The 21,912-nt window shown below is 38.7% G+C and overlaps 1 protein-coding gene across 1 annotated transcript in view; it reads left to right on the top strand.

Moving 5' to 3' along the window:
* LOC127691977 (adhesion G protein-coupled receptor B3-like) overlaps positions 1-21,912 on the top strand; it is a 206,042-nt gene that overhangs the window by 35,401 nt on the left and 148,729 nt on the right. The window contains exons 6-7 of the mRNA XM_052191866.1: positions 16,197-16,298; positions 16,672-16,778. Coding sequence (XP_052047826.1) covers positions 16,197-16,298; positions 16,672-16,778 — 209 coding nt within the window. The remainder of the gene's footprint in view (positions 1-16,196; positions 16,299-16,671; positions 16,779-21,912) is intronic.

Raw genomic sequence — 21,912 nt, 5'->3', positions numbered from 1 at the left:
TTTCTCTGTTTGACACTGAGATTCACATCAGAAACTAGAGTCTTTTATTTTAATTTTTATTAAATTTGCTTATATTATTGGGGTAGATGTTCAGGCCTGTCACAATACACATATAGACTTCAGGGGACAATTCGGGGGAGTCCGTTCCATCTTTCCAACTTGTAGAGCCTGCGTGGTCCTCTGGCAAGGCAGCAAGCACTACCTTCCACCCAGGAACCATCTTTCTTTCTCTTTGGTCCAGAAACTTGAGTTGCAAGTTTTGCAATTTGTCTGCAGGCTTTCTTCTGGCGTGAAATCTAAAAATTAGTTTCACTCATTCTCCAGGCCATGTGAATTCAGAATGATAAGAGGCAAACAGCAGGCAGAACTCTCCCGTGAAGGATGCCTAGACAGATTAACAAAGAAATCCCTGCACTGCATGAGAATCGACAAGCTTTAAACAAACACATCTGTTTTGCCAAAGGAGAAATTTCATTAGAACAGGAAAGCATCTTAAGCAAGACCTTCTTGATGTGGGAAGGTATCTGAAGCTATCCCAGGGAACGAAGCTTATTCTTTGCCTACCACTGTAGCCTGTTAACTGTGCACAACTGCATGTCATCTGCAAAGGTAAACAGAACAGTTGCAATCAGATTTACAAAGACTGCCACCTGCTGTTGGAAAAACATATTACAGCTCAGTTTGTAGAGAGATTGTTTTATTTGCTACGTTTACGTGTTAGGTTTCAGGATTTAAGACAGATCAATACATTATCAAATAACACCGAACACACTTTTAGGAGACGCTATTATTTTGATATTAGCATTTTTATTTCTTTATTTTCAGGTAGGAGATTGGAATACAATGGCAATGGCAATTTATTTGCAAATATATCGTTCCCTGGTGAAACCTACTTCTTGAATTAGCTACATAATTTTTATGATTAGTGCATATAGAATCACCAAAATGTTCTCATTTACACACATATCTATATCAAGTTTCTTTTTTTGCTATAACTTAATCTGATATTTTGCACAAATTGAATTATGCATTAGAAGATATACCAAACAATTAATTTCAGAAGGTAGTCCCTCTGTTGAGGATAGAATGCTTTTTATCATAATATAGCTATATCTATCCACTAATGCCTCATATGTAGTCATTTTTTAAATAAAACTGTATTTGTAAATAGTTTTTTTTTTTTTTTACAGTTTTACACAGGTGGAACTGACTAAGCCTTAGAACTACATTAACCCTGCATGATTTCCTCAGTATGGCCACCATTATTCCTTTTGTGAGTGACAGTATAGTGGTCCTAATTCCAGCCAAGATATTGCTTCAGATATACACATTGACAAACATATTGGAAAACTGTTTGCTTGTCAGTAACAAAGCTTTAAAAAAAAGTTTTGTTTTAAAAAACAGTATGTTTTTTCCCCCAGCATTATTTTTAATGTTGTTTATTCTTGATTTGGAGGGGCGGGTCTGGGAATAACTAGCGTTTATTTTTATGCTTCACTTAATCTGAATTCATAAACAAATTAATCAACCTCGCCCAGAGACCATCTGTTGTCAGAAAGGAGAAATATATGTACATCTTCTAGATAACTAATGAAAATTAATTTTCTAGATTTAATCAAACACTTTTACATCATCTACAAAACAGATAAAATATGCCCAGCAAGATTAAGTTTTTTTCTTTGTGGGTAAATTGACTAGGACAATATTAAAACAACATCATAGACCCCACCTCCCCTGCCACAATAAGATGTTTCATTTGTTTTCAAAAGAAAACAGGCCCATAGCAACCAAAACTTAAGAATACTACTAGTTGGGAAATAGAATCACTCCAGGGGAGATAATTAAGTGTCCCCATCTTTAAATTGGTCAAGCTCACCAAATAATGATTTCATTTATCTCAGTCTCCCCTCAGACCCTCAGGTGCTGATGGGTAAATGGTAGGGTGGTAATAACTTCACTTCGTTTACTTTCTATTATAAGGTGAAACATCCTTTCAAATTCATTTTTTCCTGGTAACATTACCTCGAAATAAAAATTTACTAATGGACTGGTGAGATAGAACTTTTGTGCTCCCTGTCAGACCAAATAAAGTTTGCTTGTTGGGGTCACAATTGCTTTGTCTGTCATGCTGAGTGAAGCCTCCTGGGCTACTGTGATCAGGAACACCTACATATAAATGGAGGCATGATGAGTCAGGGAGCCAGGGAGGCCAGAGATGATGCAATTTGTTGTTTACCTCTAGATCTCCATGGCAAAGGAGAGCAGCCGTAGCACTAGTGATGATGAAAAATGCATCATGTCTTCAACTTTGCAAAGTTGATTAGCCAACTAGACAAGGTCATGTGGTAAATATAGGCACTGCTTCCCTGAACCAGCCACACCCCATCCCCACTTAAGAGATGCCATGTGGGCAGGGAGAGACCTCATTCCATTGTTTGCCTCAAGTTAGAAGAAGGAATTGAAGAAAAGGACTTCAGTTACTTTGCACTTGCTTCTTTGCAGGGGACCAACCATTACCATCTACAGCAATGCTTTTAAACCATTAGTGGGCTTAAAATCCGTGCAGGGAGCTTGCTGAAACATGAAGTTGAGCACATTGATTCCTGATAGAGCATCAGAGACTTGGTTAGGTAGAGTTTGTATGGACTTGAGGGTTTGCATTTCCAATTGCCTCAAGGTGATGCAGATCATAACGGGTCATCTTTTGACTGCAGTGACCTACCACAGTCAAGTAATCGCAATAAAATGGTGATTGAAACTGAACAGAGAAATGAAATGAAGTCCTTGGCTTGAGGCCCATTGGGGAAAGTAGATATATCTGCCTGTGGACAGACTGCAGAGTTTGATCTAATTCATGCTTCTCTACAAATGATGAAGGGTGGTGTCTGTAATACACTGGCAATACACATGCAGACACATGCATTTCTAGCTTTTCTGGTATCAAGTTTTAACAAAAATAAGACTTCTCGTCACAGATAGCTAAAGAACAAACCTGGACCCCTAGGGACCACCAGAGTCTGTGCCACAAACCAAAGAGCATACCCAGGCTGGAATGTGGCCCCGGGACCTAGGTCACAGTCAGGCAGCTCTGTCTTCATGGCTTTCTTGTCTTGCATCAGTGGGTGAAGACGTGCCTAATCCAGCAGAGACCTGATGTGTCCGGATAAGGATACCCAGGGAGGTCCCACTATCTTAGAAGAGTGGGTGGGGGAGAAATTCTGTGATGGAGAAGTAGACATGGAGGGGAAAAATGTCTGGGATGTTAATTAATTAAGAAGAAGAAAAATATTCTTTGACTTTTTGGCTATTGACTTTTTAGTATGAAGGATCACTTATTATTCCACTTTCAGTTCATCCGTTCTCATCTTCCCTGCTCTATCAAGAGCAAGAAAAATAATATTATTATGGGGATAAGTTTGAGGTGGAAATATACAGTGCTGGGAAGCAGCTCTTCTCAATTCCTCCAACAGGCAGACTGTGTCCTGGTCAGCTTTTGTCAAGTAAACAGCAGCTGGCATTATCCGGGAAGAGGAGCTGCAACTGAGAAAATGCCTCCATGCGGCTGCCTGCAGGAACATTGTCAGGTCATTGTCTGGATCGATGGTTCATGTTGGAAGGCACAACCTACAGTGGGCAGTACCAACCCTGGGAAGGGGGTGGTCCGAGGTTGCATTAGAGAGCAGACTAGGCCAAGTCATGCAGAGTATGCTAGTAAATGAGGTAGCTCAAAACCCTTAGCTTCAGTTTCTGCTTCGATTCCTGGCCTGAATTCCCTTCCTGATAGATTGCTACTTGAAAGTTTTGGTCAAATAAACTTTTTTTCTCTCCGAGAAGCTTTTAATCACACCCTCTTTATCATAGCAGTGCGTCTTAGTTAGGGTTTTAAAGCTGGGAATAGACACCATGACCAAAGCAACTCTTATAAAGGACACCATTTAATTAGGACTAGCTTACAGGTTCAGTACATAATTATCAAGGCAGAAATATAGCAGTGTGCAGGCAGGCATAATTCAGGAGAAGTTGAGAGTTCTACATCTCATCCCAAAAGCAAACAGGAGAAGACTGACTTCCAGGCAGCTAGGAAGAGTCTTAAAGAGCATACCCACAGTGACACACTTCCTCCAACAAAGTAACACCCACTCCAACAAGGCCACACCTTCAACTAGTGCCATTCCAGGGCCCAGCCCATTCAAACCACCATGCAGTAGAAAGCAAAGACATTCTCCCATGCCTCTCTTCCTAGGCACGAGCATGTCTTCAGGGTTTCTCATCTTCCAGCTTGAAAAGCTATAACACGCATGTGCATAATTTCTGTCCATGGTATAAGAGGCTAAGCAGAGTAGCATTGTGTCTGGTTGCATTCACTTATCTTCTCCACAGGTGCCAGTGATAGACTGGTGGATTGATGATCAACTCTACTAAAACTATGATTTTTTTTTAGAGAAAAGTGTAGGACAGGTAACAAATCAGGCTGTTATAAAAGGGCATACCTATCTGTTTATGACATTAGATGTAATCATTTTCATAAGGCCAAAGATGTCAGCTTAAAACTCTCATTTCCTTATCCGAGGAGAAAACTCACGGAACCATTTACAAGAGGCCATGATTTGTGTCCTCACCTCAAGCTCCTGTGAGGGCATCCTTAATCCTCTGGATTCCGCTTCTTCTCTGCTGTTGCATGTTATCCTTATAACTTACAAGGAATAATGCCATTGTCTGGTGAGCTATTCAAAAGGTTGAAGTGATTGTTTTTAACTGAACGCTTTTGGCTACAGTAAAGAACAGCCACTAATATCCTAACCAAGTGTTCACACCAGTTATTCAGCTAAAATCAAACACTGAGTTTTGTGTTGACAGTAGATGGCACTACGCGTTGACTTCTGTTTCTTCTTATCGAGTGCCTCAGGTAGATTCTAAAGAGCAGATAACTAGAGGGGGAAAGTGCCTTGGAATGAGAGAAAGATTGCTTAATAAATGCCTAAAATAGTCTTTGGTCTTCTCCAAAGCACAAGTGTTTGATTGTTTTTATGTAATCTACTCCATGGGTCTGGGACCAAAAACAAAAGAACAAAAACAAAAGTGATTTTATGGGCAAAATTAAGGAAGAGGTACTGAGGGCCAGAGGTCAGAGTTTGAATTAGATAACACAACTAGATGTCCTTTACTCAAGCCTGTTGCTATGGAGATAACTACTATGATAATTCATCTTAGAAGACTGCTCATCAGAGAAGACATTGCAAATGCTCTCAGAGTGTCTTCCAGGGTGGAAACTTCAAAATCAATTTGTTCTAGTCTTCCATTAGCCTCTCCAGTCTAAGTTAGCAATATTTAGGCAACACCCTCAAGGTGAGAAGAAAATCAAAGAAGCACACACACCCAGTTTTCAGTTCTTCACATCTTGAATATTATTGTTAGAAGAAGTAAATTTTAGGATATATCTTAACAATTATCTTCAATACAGACATCAAAGAACAGGTGAACATTTTAATTAGTGTAACTGTTTACATGGTAATTGGGCTTCCATGCCCAGAGCCACTAATATTCCATCTAATGTTTCTCTTCCTCATTGATTCCCTGTACATCCAGACATGACTGATCCTCAGCCTCAGTACCCGCTCAGTCTCATAGTCAACTCTTGTGGGACACACTCACAGATTTACAGCTTTGTCTGGTATCTCTTGAAGATTGCCAGGGTACTTTGCCAGCAAAACTCCAGGTTCTGCCAGAGGAGGGGAGTTTTTCTGTTTTAGCATGAAACCATCTGTGTCATTCAAAGAGATGACTGGTCCACGCAGTCACTTTCCTAATGACAGAGCCTCAGTCATCTATTTCCTTCTTAGGTGGCCCTCTGTCTTTGTCTTACCAACACCTGTTAGTAGAGGAACATAGAAAAGACAGTCCAATAGAGAGCATGGGGGAAAAAATTGGATTTTTTTTCTTAGCGTCTTCACACTTAAAATGGAAGCAACTTGGTGCAAGGAATTGCTTTGATGTGATAAAACATAATTCAATATGATTGTAAATGGCAGTTGATGAATTCTTTTTTACTCATATCATCATGAAAACATTGTCTTTTCTGAACATGTTTGTCTGACTATGGTGGCCCTCTTCTGGCCTTAGTCATGTGACTTAGTTTAAAAACCACTAAGAACTAGCTTAAAAACTCGCTGTTCTTAAATCATATAACCGGACAAACAAATCCACCATCCTTAGAAATTCTGTGTGTGCTCTCTTAAACCTTCAACATTAAACTTAACTTCTCTTCAATTAAATTTGCTAATATATTAAAACTAAAGAATGTTTATCTGCTAAACTAAAATGGGGTTAAACAACACAGAATACAGAATTTTCTTTGGAACATGTTTTAAAATACTGCCCAGACACTATCCCAACACTGGTAAGATATTGTCCAGAGTCCAAAATAGACAAACTATGACCATAAGAAAACGAAAAGCTGTGGTGGTTTTTACTTCCATAGTCAAAGCTAACTTTTTTGAAATAAATAACTAATTTGTTACCAGATCAATAAAATACTTCTAAACCTGGAGACAAAGTAGACATCTTTACTGAACATGGCTCAGTAAAGCATACTTGACTGACCACGGGTCCCCACCTCCTTGCTGAGTATTACGTACTTTTTTCTACTTTGGTTAATATGGTTATTCTTAGTTAATATGAAAACAGTAATCCAGTCCTCCTCAAAATTAGCAAGATATTTGAATAATTTAAATACTTTATAATTTGAAGAGTTGTTCAGGATGGAAATACAAGCACACAACTTAAAACAGATGGGGTGGATTCTCTTCAAGAAGACTGTAAATATAACTGGGGTAGTGGTATATGCCTATAGTTGAACCATTTGTGGGGTGTATCAGAAGGACTGTGCATTCCAAGTCCAACAGAGCTATATATTATGATTCTGTTTAAAATAAACAAAACATCACATGAAACTCATTTATTTTAAACCTTACCAACAGAATGAATTCTTCACAGGAGTAAGTCTCATGTCTGAAGTCAGAATTGGAAGCCCCGTAAGCTTAGAGTCTGGCCTCTTTCACCTCTGTCTTCCTGAGAGCAAGGAATTCACAAAATACAGTGATTCATGATTTGCCAGCAAGTACAATTTAATACATGGGGGTCATGAGTAGTGCATATTTTTTTCTTTCTTCTGCATGGCAGCTCTGTAGTTTCGAATCAATTTCTCTTTAATGCTGAAATTCTAGCATATGAGGTGAAAACTAATTCTCCACATCAAATTGATTTAAACCCTGTATAATTTCTGCTATTTTTAAGAGACAGAAAATCAGTTTGAATAGACAGATTAACAGCTAATCACTAGGTAATTGCTACCTTGTTTTAAGGGAGCACGCTAACCACATACTTGTGACTTCAAGTACAGTTGTATCTTACAAATGAGGTTTTATCTTAGCACTGAGGGTGCTAAGCACTGGATGGTGCAGCTGATGAGCTATTGCCATGTGTTATGACTTAAACCTATAAGAGCCCCTCAGACTGCAGAAAAAGTTAAAAACCTTACTTTCATTTTCATATCTAGCCCAATCTTGTATTTTCTAATCTATAAGGTGAACACGGGTAGCATACAGCAGCAGAAAATTAACATGAGTCTTCAGCTCAGCAATTCCTCCTGGGCATGGTTTTCATACATGTAACTAACATTTTAAATTATTACTTGAGATTTTAATAGAGTTACATCATTTCGCCCTTATCTTTCCCTCCCATTTGTGCATTTTTTCTTTCAATTCCATGGCCTCTTAATTTCATAATTTCACGCACATATGCACACACACACACACACACATACACACACTGCTCATTATGTATAATGTTATTTGTATCCTTGTTTTCAGGACTGACCATTTGGTAGTAGATAACCAATGGTGTGATCTTCCCTGAGGAAGAGTATTTATCCCAGACTCTGCATCCCTAAGTTGCCTGTAGTTATTCCTCCTTCCTAACTCCTTTTTTTCCCCATCCACATTAGCATGTCTATTAGTGCTATCCTTCTTGAACTCACACTAAGCTGTCATATTGGTGAGACTTCATGGATGTAACCATATTGGTGAGACTTTATGGGTGTAGTGTATGAAATTATCTAGAAATCCCAATTTCACAGCAAAATCCATGTTCATCTTTCTCTTACAATCATTCCTCCCTTTCTTTCACAATGTCCCCTGAGGGTGTGGCTTCAGTTCAGGAGCTGTATTTCAGATGAATCCTTGGAGACTGCACTCCACAATTCTGTTTTGCTTGGCTGTGTTTTTTCTATAATAGTCTCTATCTCTTGCACCTCATTTTTATAACCCTTAGATGTGCTCAGATAGCTCAGATGCAAAGTGTTGTCATCATCTCTGCCCCGGAGCATTTTCTGTCACCTACTGGAGCACAGGATGCATCACAGTGGACAGTCTTTTTGAAACCTGACCTCATATTTTATTGATGATGCTTTCTTGCCTTTCCTAGCCATTCAGCCATGGGACTGTGCAGCGTCCCTCCCAAGTAGACTTGAAATCCATCCATGTCCTTTTGCCACCGCCCGTGATTCTGTCCTCACCTTGGTAGCAGGGACATTTTTCAAGCCTCTTAATCTTCAGTCTCATGTCCTTCACTCTATTCTTCAAACTCCAAGCATAGCATTTACAATATAACAATTTCTCCATGATTAAAATGAATCCATCAAGACAGTTATATTTGTTGGCATTAAAAATGGCTTAATGGTCACCTCTGAATCCTCTGATGACGTCACCCCTAGGCAACAAGGCCCTCTTCAGTCTATTGTGAAGCCAAACGCCACACACTCCCAATGTGTGTCTCACCTGTGCACTTCACCTGGGCACCTTACCTGTACACAGTGGTGTGCGTGATCACTTCAAGTCCAAATAAAAGGCAGAGAACCCGCCAACCCCGGTGCCCCTTCTTTTCCTCCTTCTTTTTCCCCTCTTCCCTCAATACATCTCTTCCTGTGAGCTGTGTTGGCCTGGTGTGTTCTGTCCAGAGACAAGCCAACTTCTAACACAATATTAATCATTATTTCATGATAATCTTATCATTTATGGGCCCTCCACCTGCATTCACGGATCTCAATCACATGGCGACTTATGCCCAACTCTTTATCTACTCTGAAACAGCCTAAGTTCTCAACGTGCCCTCATGAGCTTTGACTGTGACCTTGACACAGCCTAGCATCACCTAAGGAAGGAATCTGAATTGAGGGTTTACTTGGACCACATTGACCTGTGGCCACAGCTGCAGGGAAATGTCTCGATTGTAAATTGATTTAGGAATTGCCCACGGCAAACAGCAGCATTGCTGCACAGTTGGCCTTGGGCTGTGTAGGAAAGCTGCCCGTGCATGAGCAGAGCGCGTGAGAAAGCCAGTGATCCAGCATCACTCTGTGCTTTCTCCCTTGACACTCTGGCTTGGGGTCCTACCCTGACTTCTCTCAGCGATGAACTGTGACCTGGAAGCATAAGCCAAATGAATCCTTTCATACCTGACTTTCTGTCAGCGTATTTTATCGCAGCTATGGAAAGCAAACTAGAGTGCTATTGTATTATCTTTGCTCCCTGGCTCTTCCAGGAAGTGGATTATTTGTTGTGTGAGTGAATTCCAGAAGTACAAGTAAAGGAGAACAAAATATAGTGATATTACATTGTCTAAGGCTCTTTGGATTTTGATTTGAATACAGACAGTGAAGGGGCTTAAAAAGAGAGGACTGGGGGTTAAGGGAGTGTGGCACTGTGGTGTGGGGGAAGGGGGTGCCCAGGCAGGCCCTTGTCCACGTACCTCTTCCCCCTGAGGGACCACACGCACACAGGCATGGTATAGAATAGAGTTTATTCAGGGTAGAGGATGGGAGTTACAGAGGCAGAGAGAGAGAGAGAGAGAGAGAGAGAGAGAGAGAGAGAGAGAGAGAGAGAGAGAGATTAGAGAGGAGTGGAGGCTGGCCATGACCATGTGGAGGGAAGGAGGGAGAGGAGGAGAGCCCAAGGGGCAGAGAGGTGAGGGTATGTGGGGGAGCAGAGAGCAAAGAGGGAGAGGAGGGGCAAGTAGCCCCTTTTATAGTGGGCCAGATCCCTGGGGCGGGGCATACCTGGCTATTGCTAGATAGGTGTGGGGTGTAGCTTAGACAGAATACCAACAGATATATTTATTTAACTCCAATAAAATATGACCATCAAAGAATACCAAGTCATCTTTGAAGACAGTTTTGTTTTGGCATTATCATCAGAGCAGGAAATGCTAGACTTTGCCCCCTTTCTTTTCCGTCATGTGTACACTGGGTTTCTGTCTCTAATAAAATGTAATTAATCCAAGGCTTCAATAATTTGCAGAGCAGCAAAACTGAACAACCATAGATACCCCCCCATCACCACCCTTTTGGTGTAAAATGCATTAGAATAGTTCTATTTGTTTGCTTTCGCTGACTATAGATTGATTAATCACTGGGCATGTTCATAACTGAGTACCAAGAACTGCACCAAGAAACAGTTCCTAAGTGATTTTATCCTTATCTTATTTAGGATGTATGCAAATCACATCAGGATATCCTACCCAGGAATTCACAGGCTTTTAATTAGCTGAAAACCCTAAGTCAGTACCTGCCACCCTGAAAACATTTGGACTAAATTTTAATGTGACTTGAGGAGCCAGCTTCTTTCTGGTGCTAAGTAAAATGAATACTGTCATATCACATTTCACATGTTAACACTCACACACACGCGCACACAAAGGCATTTTGATGAGTAACTCTCGATCTCTGTAATCTTAGAAAATCACACTATTAAAAACCAGATCTAGCCAGAACGGACAGAGGGATGAGCTAGGGGAGAAAATATTTAGCATATCAAGGTGATGGACAAGTGGGAAAGCAGAGATGGGGATCTGAGAAGTGACTGAGCTGGTGAGGTCTGAGTTAGGATTAAACGCGGTGATGTGATCAGGGCAGGGGTCCGTGGACATTGAGGCGGGACAGCCAAGACAGGAGCAACCGTAGATATGAGCTGCGCAGGAGCAACCGTGGATATGAGCTGCGACTTGGGAGAGAACCTGGCTGGAGAACTGGACAGGAACAGTCGGGAGACCAATGTAGGCTTGGAGAATAGTAAGCCGAGCGAGGGCGCTGAGCTGAGGGAGCCTGGACCAATGTAAGCACTATTAAACTTACTTGAAAATAAGACGTTCTGTTTTTCCCTAAGTACTATGACTTTTCAAAATATTAAGTATTGACACACCCCCCCCATCCAACTGATAGTTACCCTCCTTGATTTTGAACATCAGTTTCTGATACAGAGCCAAAGTTAAAACAATTGTCCCTCTTAGCCCACCATTGCCATCTAGTGGTTACTATGTGCAATGACCAGACATTCTGACCACAAAGTGGACTGTAGGGAAGGGCTCAGAGGCGTGTGGCTTTTCCAGTAATACTAAAGGAAAATGGGTTTCTGAGGCCCCCGCAAGGACACAAAGCATCTCGGCGTGTAAAATTACTCCGCCATTGCCTCATATGAGGACGAAACCAGAAAATTGCTATAGCGATAGATATTATGAACTCTCTTTCAGAGGTCCACAGTGGAACCTCAGTGGAAAGAAAACATGGGATAGAAAGCACTGAAAAGAGAGGAGACAAATGGTGTGATAAATGGTGTTAATAAATAAAAACAAAAGGGAAAATGCCTCAGCTGTGAAGACCATACAAAACGCATCGAAGTGTGGTCATCTTGTTAGATAAGCTAGTCAGAACACTTCAAAAGGGACGGGATATTTTATATAGTCTTCAATTATGTGATATACTCAAACTGTGTGGTCTTCGGCACTGAATCAAATTTCCTAATTTAAAGTATTCTATAATCATTTGGGGGCAGGTTTACGTAAATGCAATAAATAATAATAATAATAATAATAATAATAATAATTAATGATAGTGCCTCAAAATTCTAGCTACCTAAATTCGTGCTAATAAAATTAAATGCAGCTGAAAATCCAATCCTCACACCCACTCAGACCATTTTTTTGGAACTCGTGGGCATTTCTGGTCAATGACCATGGCATTAAATAATAAAAGTACAGGTCCTTTCAATCATTGCAGAAACTTCTAGGTGGATGATGCTTTTGCTCTCTGGAAATGGTTTAATACACGTGTTTTGGGCACCTACTATATGCTAAGTACCATGGTGAAGTTCATTTTAGCAGACCAAAGAAGTAAACAAAGCAGTATTAGCATCTAGAAAAAGTTCTGTCTTGGAAGTGGTACTTGCATAGGCAAATGTATGCTCACAGTTCACTGTGAGAAAAGCTAAATTTGTATAGTTAGTGGCTGAGGCACTGAGAGCGGCTTGTTGGAGATATTGTCACTTAAGCAAAAAGGAAATGTGTTGTATTTTAAGTGCTACGATTGAGGTTTAGAGAACGGACTGAAGGAAAGTGAAACTGAACCAAAGAGGCCTGGAGTCTACCCTATGCAGCAGAGGAAAAGGCTCACAGGAAATGGCTATAGGAGTAGATAGATTCCCAATCCACCCGGAGGCCGAGAGGCTCAGTCCAATGGTTGCCTGCATGGAAGAAGTGAGGACACCAGAGAAAGAATATGGAAGCCATATGTCCAGAAACAATGCCCGATGTAATATACTCCTAACTCAAGTGCACGATGGAGAGAGTGCTAAAGGAGAGACCAACAGTTCTTCTTTGAGATAGATAGCTGAGCACATCTAGTTATTATCAGAACCTAAGGTGGTAATATTTAAAACCAAGCTCCTAAAGAAACCTGAGCTAGCGATAAGAGAGTCTTAATAATTTTGTGTTTGCTACCTATATGAGCCTTGCGAATTAAAAGTTGCCTATGTCCCTTTATCAATCAATCAATAAATAATAAAAGGGAACCTTACATTTACAAGATGGGAGAGATATTATTTTTAGGTATAAGATGTAGCAGATAGAAAAAGATTCGAGTGCTCACTATCGGGGTATGATCATTAATTCTGTACTACCAATGCGTTGGGGAGCAATTAGAGTCATTATAGACTGAAGTCGCTCGTGCACCCTTTCATCATAGTGAATACACCTACCTTTGTCCAGCCGCGCCTGGTTCGGGGGCTTTTAAGCACTGAGCTAGCATCTTTATGCTGAGTTCTTCCGCTGAGGCAGCAGGCATCGCCCTTGAAGCCCTGGAAGCTGGTGTCCTCTTCATTTCTCTCTTAGTTCCTTCCTGAGCGTACTCCGGATGATCCCGTGGTCTGTCCAACCTCCTCTCCTGAAGCCATCGTGGCATCATTCTATCAGCTTCCCCAATGTTTTTTCCAACTAGTTTTCTTCCCAACCTTAAGGTGGGAAACAGAATTGTGTCGGTCTTTCCCTGGGTACTTGCAGCGCCATAACCTATAGTGCCGGCCTGTCTTCTCAGAACCTTGCGCCGTTCTTTTTCGGTTTTTTGAGACAGGGTTTCTCTGTGTAGTTCTGGCTGTCCTGGAACTCACTCTGTAGACCAGGCTGGTCTCAAACTCAGAAATCCGCCTGCCTCTGCCTCCCAAGTGCTGGGATTACAGGCGTGCGCCACCACCGCCCAGCTATGCCATTCTGTTTCATCCTCCTGTTCACTTCACTGTCTACTTCAAGAAATTGTCACTTCTTCCAGAAGACTTTCAGCTATTTTGTTTTTAATCCTTCTGGCTTTTAGAATCAAATGGAATTTTCCATTTAGCACGTGAAGTTTTTTTTTTTCTAATTTTAGTTAAATTTTTTTTTCTCAGAGTTCTCCCCTTGCCTAAAGGAACCACGAAGCAGTCTGCTATCCTTGAATATTATTGGGTCTCTGTAAAACAGGGCTTAGCACAAGTGCGCTCCGTGTTGGAGGCTAGACCGGACAGTTGTTTCAGTCAAGTCCCTAGCTTGCTCCTGCAGATGAGTGGAGTAGCTTTGGCTACTTGGCAGCCATAAGTGATATGGCTGCCGTTTCTGGATCTACTAGGGGAAGTAAGGTGAAGAGAAGCTGCCCTGCCCTTACTGAAGTTACACATTTTGGGGGTGAGTTCCTTTAGTACTTTATATTTGTGATAAACTCACATGCATGCATCCCTACCATTCACACAACAGATTCTATAACAAAATCCCATTTTGAGTGCCAGGAAGGCACTGTTAAACTCAGAATAACACATATGCCCTTTCAACAGCTGGTACATTTAGGGGGGTCAGGAAGACATGGCTTCCCCTCTGATAGGGGTGAGGATTGGATATACTGGATAGAATGACTCTTTTCCACTCAGTGATTCCCCCATGTGCATTCATTTTCTCATTTAGAGCTAACATAAAAAGGGAATTTTTGAATTTAAAAAAAGTGCTTTACAGTAGAGGTTCATGCCATTAATCCTAGTACTTGGAAGGTAGAGGCAATTGGATGCTTGAGTTTGAAGCCAACCTGGTCTGGAAAGTGAGTTTCTGAATAGCCAACACTACACAATAACACCTGTCTTTTAAAACAAACAAGCAAACAAAAACAAGTTCGTCTCTTCAACACATTTTTCTAGGTGGTATATTATTTTACAGTAGAATGCAACTCTAACTCATAGTTGGGAAATTAAACGAATACAGTGATATGAGACTCTAAATAAGGGCCTGGTGGCTGCTAACAGACATCAGTTGTTATTAATTTTGAAATTACCTAAAGAGATCATTTCATATAACATTGATGACCTTGAAGAGAACATTTAGAAGATGGTTATATGAAATGGCACAAGTACGTGGTGATTGTCCAACAGAAAATAGCTTTCTAAGATCCTGGCGAAAGTAATTTCCAGAAGAAGGAATAGATCAGAGTCTAAAAAGCTGCAGGGAAAGTCCAGTGAGTTCAGACTGAGATTAGCAGATTAAATCTGGGGCAAAACATTGGTGAGGTGAAGAAGATAGTCAAGAACAGACTGGTGGAAAAAAGGTTAGCCACTGAATCATCCATGATGCAAAAACCTCATAGGATGCAAACAGTAGCATGTGCACATGAGTGAGAATCTAGAAGAAATACTTATTCTCTACTTCAGATGCAGAAGAATATCTTGAATGATTTAAAGTAATGAGGAAGGCATTTGGGAACCTCAAAGAAAGCTACTGACTGCTTAGAACTCTAAGGTCCAACTTTTACTGATACTTCCACCATGTTTACCTCTTTCTTGTAATGTCATCACCTCATCTGTAAAGGAGACAGAAGTGTGTTGACTTGTAGTGACATGCATAATTCCACATTATCACACTTATACAATGTCAAGATGTAATGTGTGCAATGGCATTTTTAATCAACTAAATATAGAAATGTAAACTGGGTTCATATGTTCTGAGGTATAATGTACAGTGTTGAGGAAGTCTCATTATTTCATGATTCATTATAAAAGATAGATAGATAGATAGATAGATAGATAGACAGATAGAGATACAGATAACAATTAATGGAAAAAGAGAACATTAATTTGAATAAAGCAAGAAGATGTATCCAGATGAGAAGTTTAGATGGAGAAAAGGGAAGGGGTGCTATAATCACAAAAGAAAAACGAAATAATTAAAACAATAATTCAATAGTATATTATTGTTAAATTTTCTATTATGATTTTTTTAATTTGTAAATAAATTGAGATTATAAAATCAGTATGACATAAATATCAAATCAATATGTTTTCATAACTTGGCCTGTGAATACAACTCAGTAGAGCACTACCTGGTATTGCTTGACTGGTTGTGTGTGTATGTGTGTGTGTGTGTGTGTGTGTGTGTGTGTTTCTTAGTGCCATTAACAATTTCAAAACAGAACTGGTTTGTTGGAAAATTAACATCTAAAAGTTCAATGAAGTTTGAAAGATTGTTGATCAATATATTTGAATGTGTTCATTTATTTGAAAACCTTATTGACATAGCAATAAAAGTCTGTACACTACGAAGCTTTTAAAAAACCTGTTAGAATTGGGAGACTGTTAAATGAGCCATAGTAGTTTCTTTATTAGCACATCTCTAACAGGTTCTTATATATAATATAATATTATATTATATATAATAATATAATATAATAACATCTATAATATTCTTTACAGAAGGGAAAGAATTCCACATTTTAGATGCATTGGAGGAATGTTATTGCCAGCAAACATTCACTATTGAAAACAAAACCACAGCTGACATTCATATTTCTATATCTTAAATTCCAGCACCTTATGAAATATGCCCAGAGGATTATCTTATATCAATGGTGTGGAAAAGGACTCCTGCAGGCGAGCTGGCATTCAATCAATGTCCACTGAATGCCACAGGTATAGTAAGATGACACACCCAGCACAAGTAATGCTTATGTCCCAGAACTGCATGCTGTGTTTGCTAAGTACATCCTGCCTCTGTCCGTATTCTATAAATAAGTATGTCTACTAAGCAGCTGATAGAATAGTGTTAGTAACATGCTTCATAAATGGAGTCAATGAAGAGATTCCAAAAATGTTGCTGATGAATTCATGGCGTCCTCGGTATGACTCTTGAATTTTTAAATAAAAATTATTCAAAGAACAATTTCATGTGCATGTTTCCAAAAGCAAAAGGAAATCACATAAAGCCAGTTTGCAGTCTGCCTCCCAGCGCTGTGCCTTCCAGTATCCTGCTATAAAGCTTCTCTCTGTTCTTTGTGACACACAGGCACCACTAGCAGACGCTGCTCTCTCAGTCTTCATGGAGTGGCCTCCTGGGAACAGCCGAGCTTTGCAAGATGCATATCCAATGAGTACAGACACTTGCAGCATTCAGTAGGTGCAAAGCCAGCTTTAGTACTTGCTCTGTTTATTTTTTCCTAATGATCACTATGTGAAAATTTAACCTTCTGTTGTATAATCAAATCAGTAAAAACCTCTGAAGAAATGCCCCAAGGAAAAAAAAAGGATGGGATAGGAAGCTGATTTCTGAGAGCCTCATCTAAATTGTTTTGTTCCTAGAGCTTGGGTTTTTATGTATCCTGGCAATTTAAGTGAAAATATTCCCTGTCTGATGGGAGGAAGGCCGGAGCAAAATCTTTTTCAGATTTACATGCAATAGCTCACCTCTGTATCATGATTGGTTCAAGTCTTCATTAAATACTACATAATTATTTCAAAACACTGTACGTTTTTAAATTAAACATTTTTCACTTTGCAGCAATTGGAGAAGGACAAAGCTGTGTTACCTAGATATCAAATTTCTCGTGCAGTTTAAAATAGGGAGAAAGTGGCAGTTCTTTGCATCACCGAAACTTAATTACTCATAGAAGATAATGTGGCTAGATTTTCCAAAAATGACATTCCCCCCCCAGAAACCAATGAATTAGTCACAGAAGATGATATTCAAATAGCAATCACATTGCTGTATTTTAAATTCTAGCTCCTTATGAAATGTGCCCAGAGGATTATCTTATGCCAATGGTGCAGAATAGTTTGAATACAATTAAGTTCTGCTTACTCTTGTTCAAGTGCAAGTCATTGTCATTATTCAGAGGATGCTGTAATCTCATCCCAGCAGTCATGAAGTCCTCCACACACAGGCAAGTTGGAGAATGCAGAAAATGGAAAGGGAAAAGGAGCCAAACACAGTGGTGTTAAGAGACTCCCTGCTTTACCGGACTTATGTCTTGTTTTATGTTCTAATTGTCAGTCAAAACACCACACACACACACACACACACACACACACACACACACATGCACACACACAGTGAACATATTCTTGCTTATGTATGAAAAGGGTAGCTTTTGCAGTAACTCCATTAGCTAATAGAATCACTGCTTATTAAAATACCAGAAAAACAAAACACTAAGTTTAGAAAGTCTAAATCCAAAGGCTATCAGATGCACTGCATTCATATATCAAATAAGTAAGAGCAATGTAATTGATGATCATTTACATGTATAGTCTTGTTTATTCCACTGTGCTTACAAATGTGTTTATATATATGTATCAGTGAGTTACTATTTGGCTACATGAAGTCTTATTTTATCATAAATATACATGTTTATATTACATAAAAATATTTATTTTACCATAAATATACATTTGCATGTTACATAATACATACTACAAAAAACACAATTTTTATACTTTCTATATAACCAAATAAATGTCAATACTAGATAATATTTGGCCTAGAAATTTTATGTGTAACATATGTACATTTAGTGCAATATTTATATAATATACATTATTATAAACTTTTCTACATAACAGGATATAATATATATACATAAATTTTATGACACATTAAAATATGTTAACATAATATGAAAACTCTTTTAATAACAGCAATGATTCAGACCATTATATTTTAGAGTTATAAACAGAATAATTATATCAATTAATTTTATGTGATATATCCCTTTCTAATGCTAGATAGACTATTTTAATCAACTTGGATTTTTTGTTTCTTTTTATTTGTATCTATTTGTTTTTATTTTGTTTTCTTTTGTTTCATAATATCAAGGATTATTTTCAGGTATTAATACACTTTAGGCTAATGGTTACTGCCTGCAATATATCACCTGTTTTAAAAAACAAAAAAAAAGCTAAATCTGTCTAAATCCAGTTCTTAATGAATAAAGCATTGAAGAAATTAAATAAATAATAAGCATATCCTTATAGATTAGTTAAGAATGAATATGACTTTTTCCCTAGAAAATTTCTACTGTTGTTGTTTTTTGTGTAGGATAATGAATGAGTTTTCATTCTTTGAGTGCAGGCTATCAAGAATGGACACAGATATAAACTCTGAGAGAGAAAAAAATGAAATCTCAAATTGTGCATCCTCTAAAAATTGCACATTTAAAAAGCTAATAAACATGTCATATGCATAGGTTCTTGTTAAGAACATCAACTGTGGATTCTCCCTTCATTTTTTTTTTATAGTCCATATTTTTATTTCAAACTCCATTAAATGACTCTAGGTAGAATAAACTAAAATAATAAATATCTTATTTCTTTTTTATTGGATATTATATTTATTTACATTTCAAATGTTATCCCCTCTCCAAACCCCCTATCCCATCCCCCCCTGCTTCTATGAGGGTGCTCCCCCACCCACCCACCCACTACCACCTCACCTTCCTGGAATTCCCCTACACTGAGGCATCATGCCTTCCCACGACCAAGAGCCTCTCCTCCTATTGATGTCCAACAAGGCCATCCTCTGCTACATATATGACTGGAACCATATGGTTTAGTCCCTGAGAGTTCTGGGGTGGGGGTCTGATTGGTTAATATTATTGTTCTTCCGGTGCAGTTGCAAACCCCTTCAGCTCCTTCAGTCCCTTCTCTAACTTCTCCATCGGGCACCCCATGCTCAGTCCAATGATTGGGTGCGAGCATCCACATTCGTCAGGAGACAGCTATATCAGGCTTGGGTTTTCTCCCTTCTTAGTACAGAAAGTGAAGATCTTCACAATGCAGTCTACTTAAGTGAGGTGAAGAGTCACAGGGGCATCCCAGGCATGGCTGTTTCAAGACCCATTCTCTCTTCTTAAAGCCATACAACTGTCTGTGTTTTTGATGAGAAATCACCTGCCCTAGACTATAGAATTCTGTGCAGCATGTCCTCAAGGTAGTCCTATGGCCATTTTTCAAGGAGATAATAAAGAAAACTGTGGGAGGGGTCAGCGAAGATTGATATTGCAAGTATTGGACTCAACATTATGATTACATATATTTGAGAATATGAGATTGTATATTATGAGATAAACATAGATACACGTATATAAATACACAATTTAGGGGCTGGAGAGATGGCTCAGTGGGTAAGAGCACTGACTGCTCTTCCAGAGGTCCTGAGTTCAAATCCCAGCAACCACATGATGGCTCACAATCATCCTTAATGAGATCTGATGCCCTCTTCCAGAGTGTTTGAAGACAGCTACAGTGTAGTTACTTATAACAAATAAATAAATCTTTGAAAAAAAATTAAAAATTAAATATACAATCTACATATATGGAAACACACAGACTTAAGATGCATACATATACAACCTCGTATTTGGTGTATCATGACCTTTATCTTTACAAATTCAGACATATTTATCATAAATATTCATATAGAAAATTGAGGATCAATCTGTGTTTTAAATAACACCTGTCTTACAGTCAGCCTCATTGTCGAGAGTCTACAAAGTCAGTTGGAGATGAAAGAAAGGGCAAGTTCTCCGTAACACCACACTCTAGTTGGGCCCCTGAAACCAACCTTGAGAATCAAAGCTCAGTAGTGTATATGATTTAGAGCAACTGAAACTTACATAAATAATAATTACTATAGAGATGGATTAGAGTTTAGCACTTCAATAGTTAGTCTTTGATGGATTTTATCTTCTTTCTTTCTTGTATTTACAAGGCTAATTAAATTGTAGTCGGGTTTTATAATGCACAGCAGGGGTTTATTTAAAACAAATAGGCTGATATTTTCTAACCTTTAAATATATAAATTACAGTGTACGTTACAAGCACACGTAGGCACAATATATGTGTTTCATAAATAAGCAGCCAAAGGCTAATTTTGAAATAGAGTTTTATCATCTATATGCAATAGCTGAATATGTCTTAGGAATGTTCAATTATAAACTACTTAAAACAAACAAAAATGGATCATTAATCAGTATAAAATCAGTGATCAATCAGGCTGTACAATTAGTCTGAGTTATTTAATGGTAATAACCATACTATCTCAGTTTTTATTTCCCTAATGTAGGATACAGTGCTGGATAGAGATAGTATCAATATTCAAAAAATGCTTATTTTCTTATTTATAGCAAGCTACTGCCTACCTAAGAGTTATGATATATTCATTTTCTTTGTGATTATTACTCATTTAAAAGTAATACATATCACAAAATAGATGGAGTATTTCAGTCTGATAAATTTATAGAAATGCAGAGTAATTGGTATCAGTTCATTATGAACTTCTATGGTCATTATAGAACAACTCATACCAACTAATATCTGTGAAGTTTCTATACAGGCCTTATGAGATATAAAGTTAAACCCAATGATCAAAATGTTGTGTATTTAAACTTTGCAAACATATATACAGACACTCCTCTTTCATTTTCAAATCTTATATGAACATAAACACATCCACAGACACAGAGGATAGAGAGAGCAATAGACACGGAGATGGAGAGACAGACAGACAGACAGACAGACACACATACACAGAGAGGGGGCACAGAGATAGAGACAGACACATATGACCAGAGACAGACAGACACACAGAATAAAAAAGACAGACAGACACACCATTCACACACACACACACACTCACTCACTCACTCACTCACCTGGATATGTCAGAATATATGACTCTGCAAGGAGAACAGACTTTAAAGCAAAGGGAATTGGAGCACATTTGCCAAGGCTTTCTCCTTATTTCATCAGGCAGATTTCTCACTCTCCTTTCTCTGGAAAAAGTGAATGAAGGCTTACAATATTGTTGTAGCAAAAGACCCTCTATACAGAAATAGGAATTATAGATGTAGATTTTTCTCATTGAATTCTGTTGCAAAATCTCCAATGTTCTACATATGATTGTTAAACAACCACACAGACTTTGAAGTCATAGTTCTCTAGTCTTTCAAAGTCTGACTTTCTGGGAAGAGGTATCAAAGAGGCTGAGCCTTGATTTAAGGACGCTGTTTCTGTTCTCCTTTCACTGGCTGTATTTTAAAAACAGAGCAATGAAGATATTAAAGGGACAAAGAGAGAAATCACGACAAGGGGAAAGCCATACAAAAGAAAACATAGGAATAGATTTGTTTATTTGTTTGTTTATTTGCCCTCTTGTGCTCTAACTACAGGTGAATTTTTCTTCATTGCCACAATTCCCACTCCCCACACAAACATGTCACAATCTTGCCAACCACTTCACTGCACAAATTTT

Source organism: Apodemus sylvaticus, chromosome 9 (assembly GCF_947179515.1).
Source record: "Apodemus sylvaticus chromosome 9, mApoSyl1.1, whole genome shotgun sequence".
Taxonomy (NCBI): domain Eukaryota; kingdom Metazoa; phylum Chordata; class Mammalia; order Rodentia; family Muridae; genus Apodemus; species Apodemus sylvaticus.
Note: the sequence above shows the minus strand (reverse complement) of the source record. Positions and strands in the feature narration are given on the sequence as shown.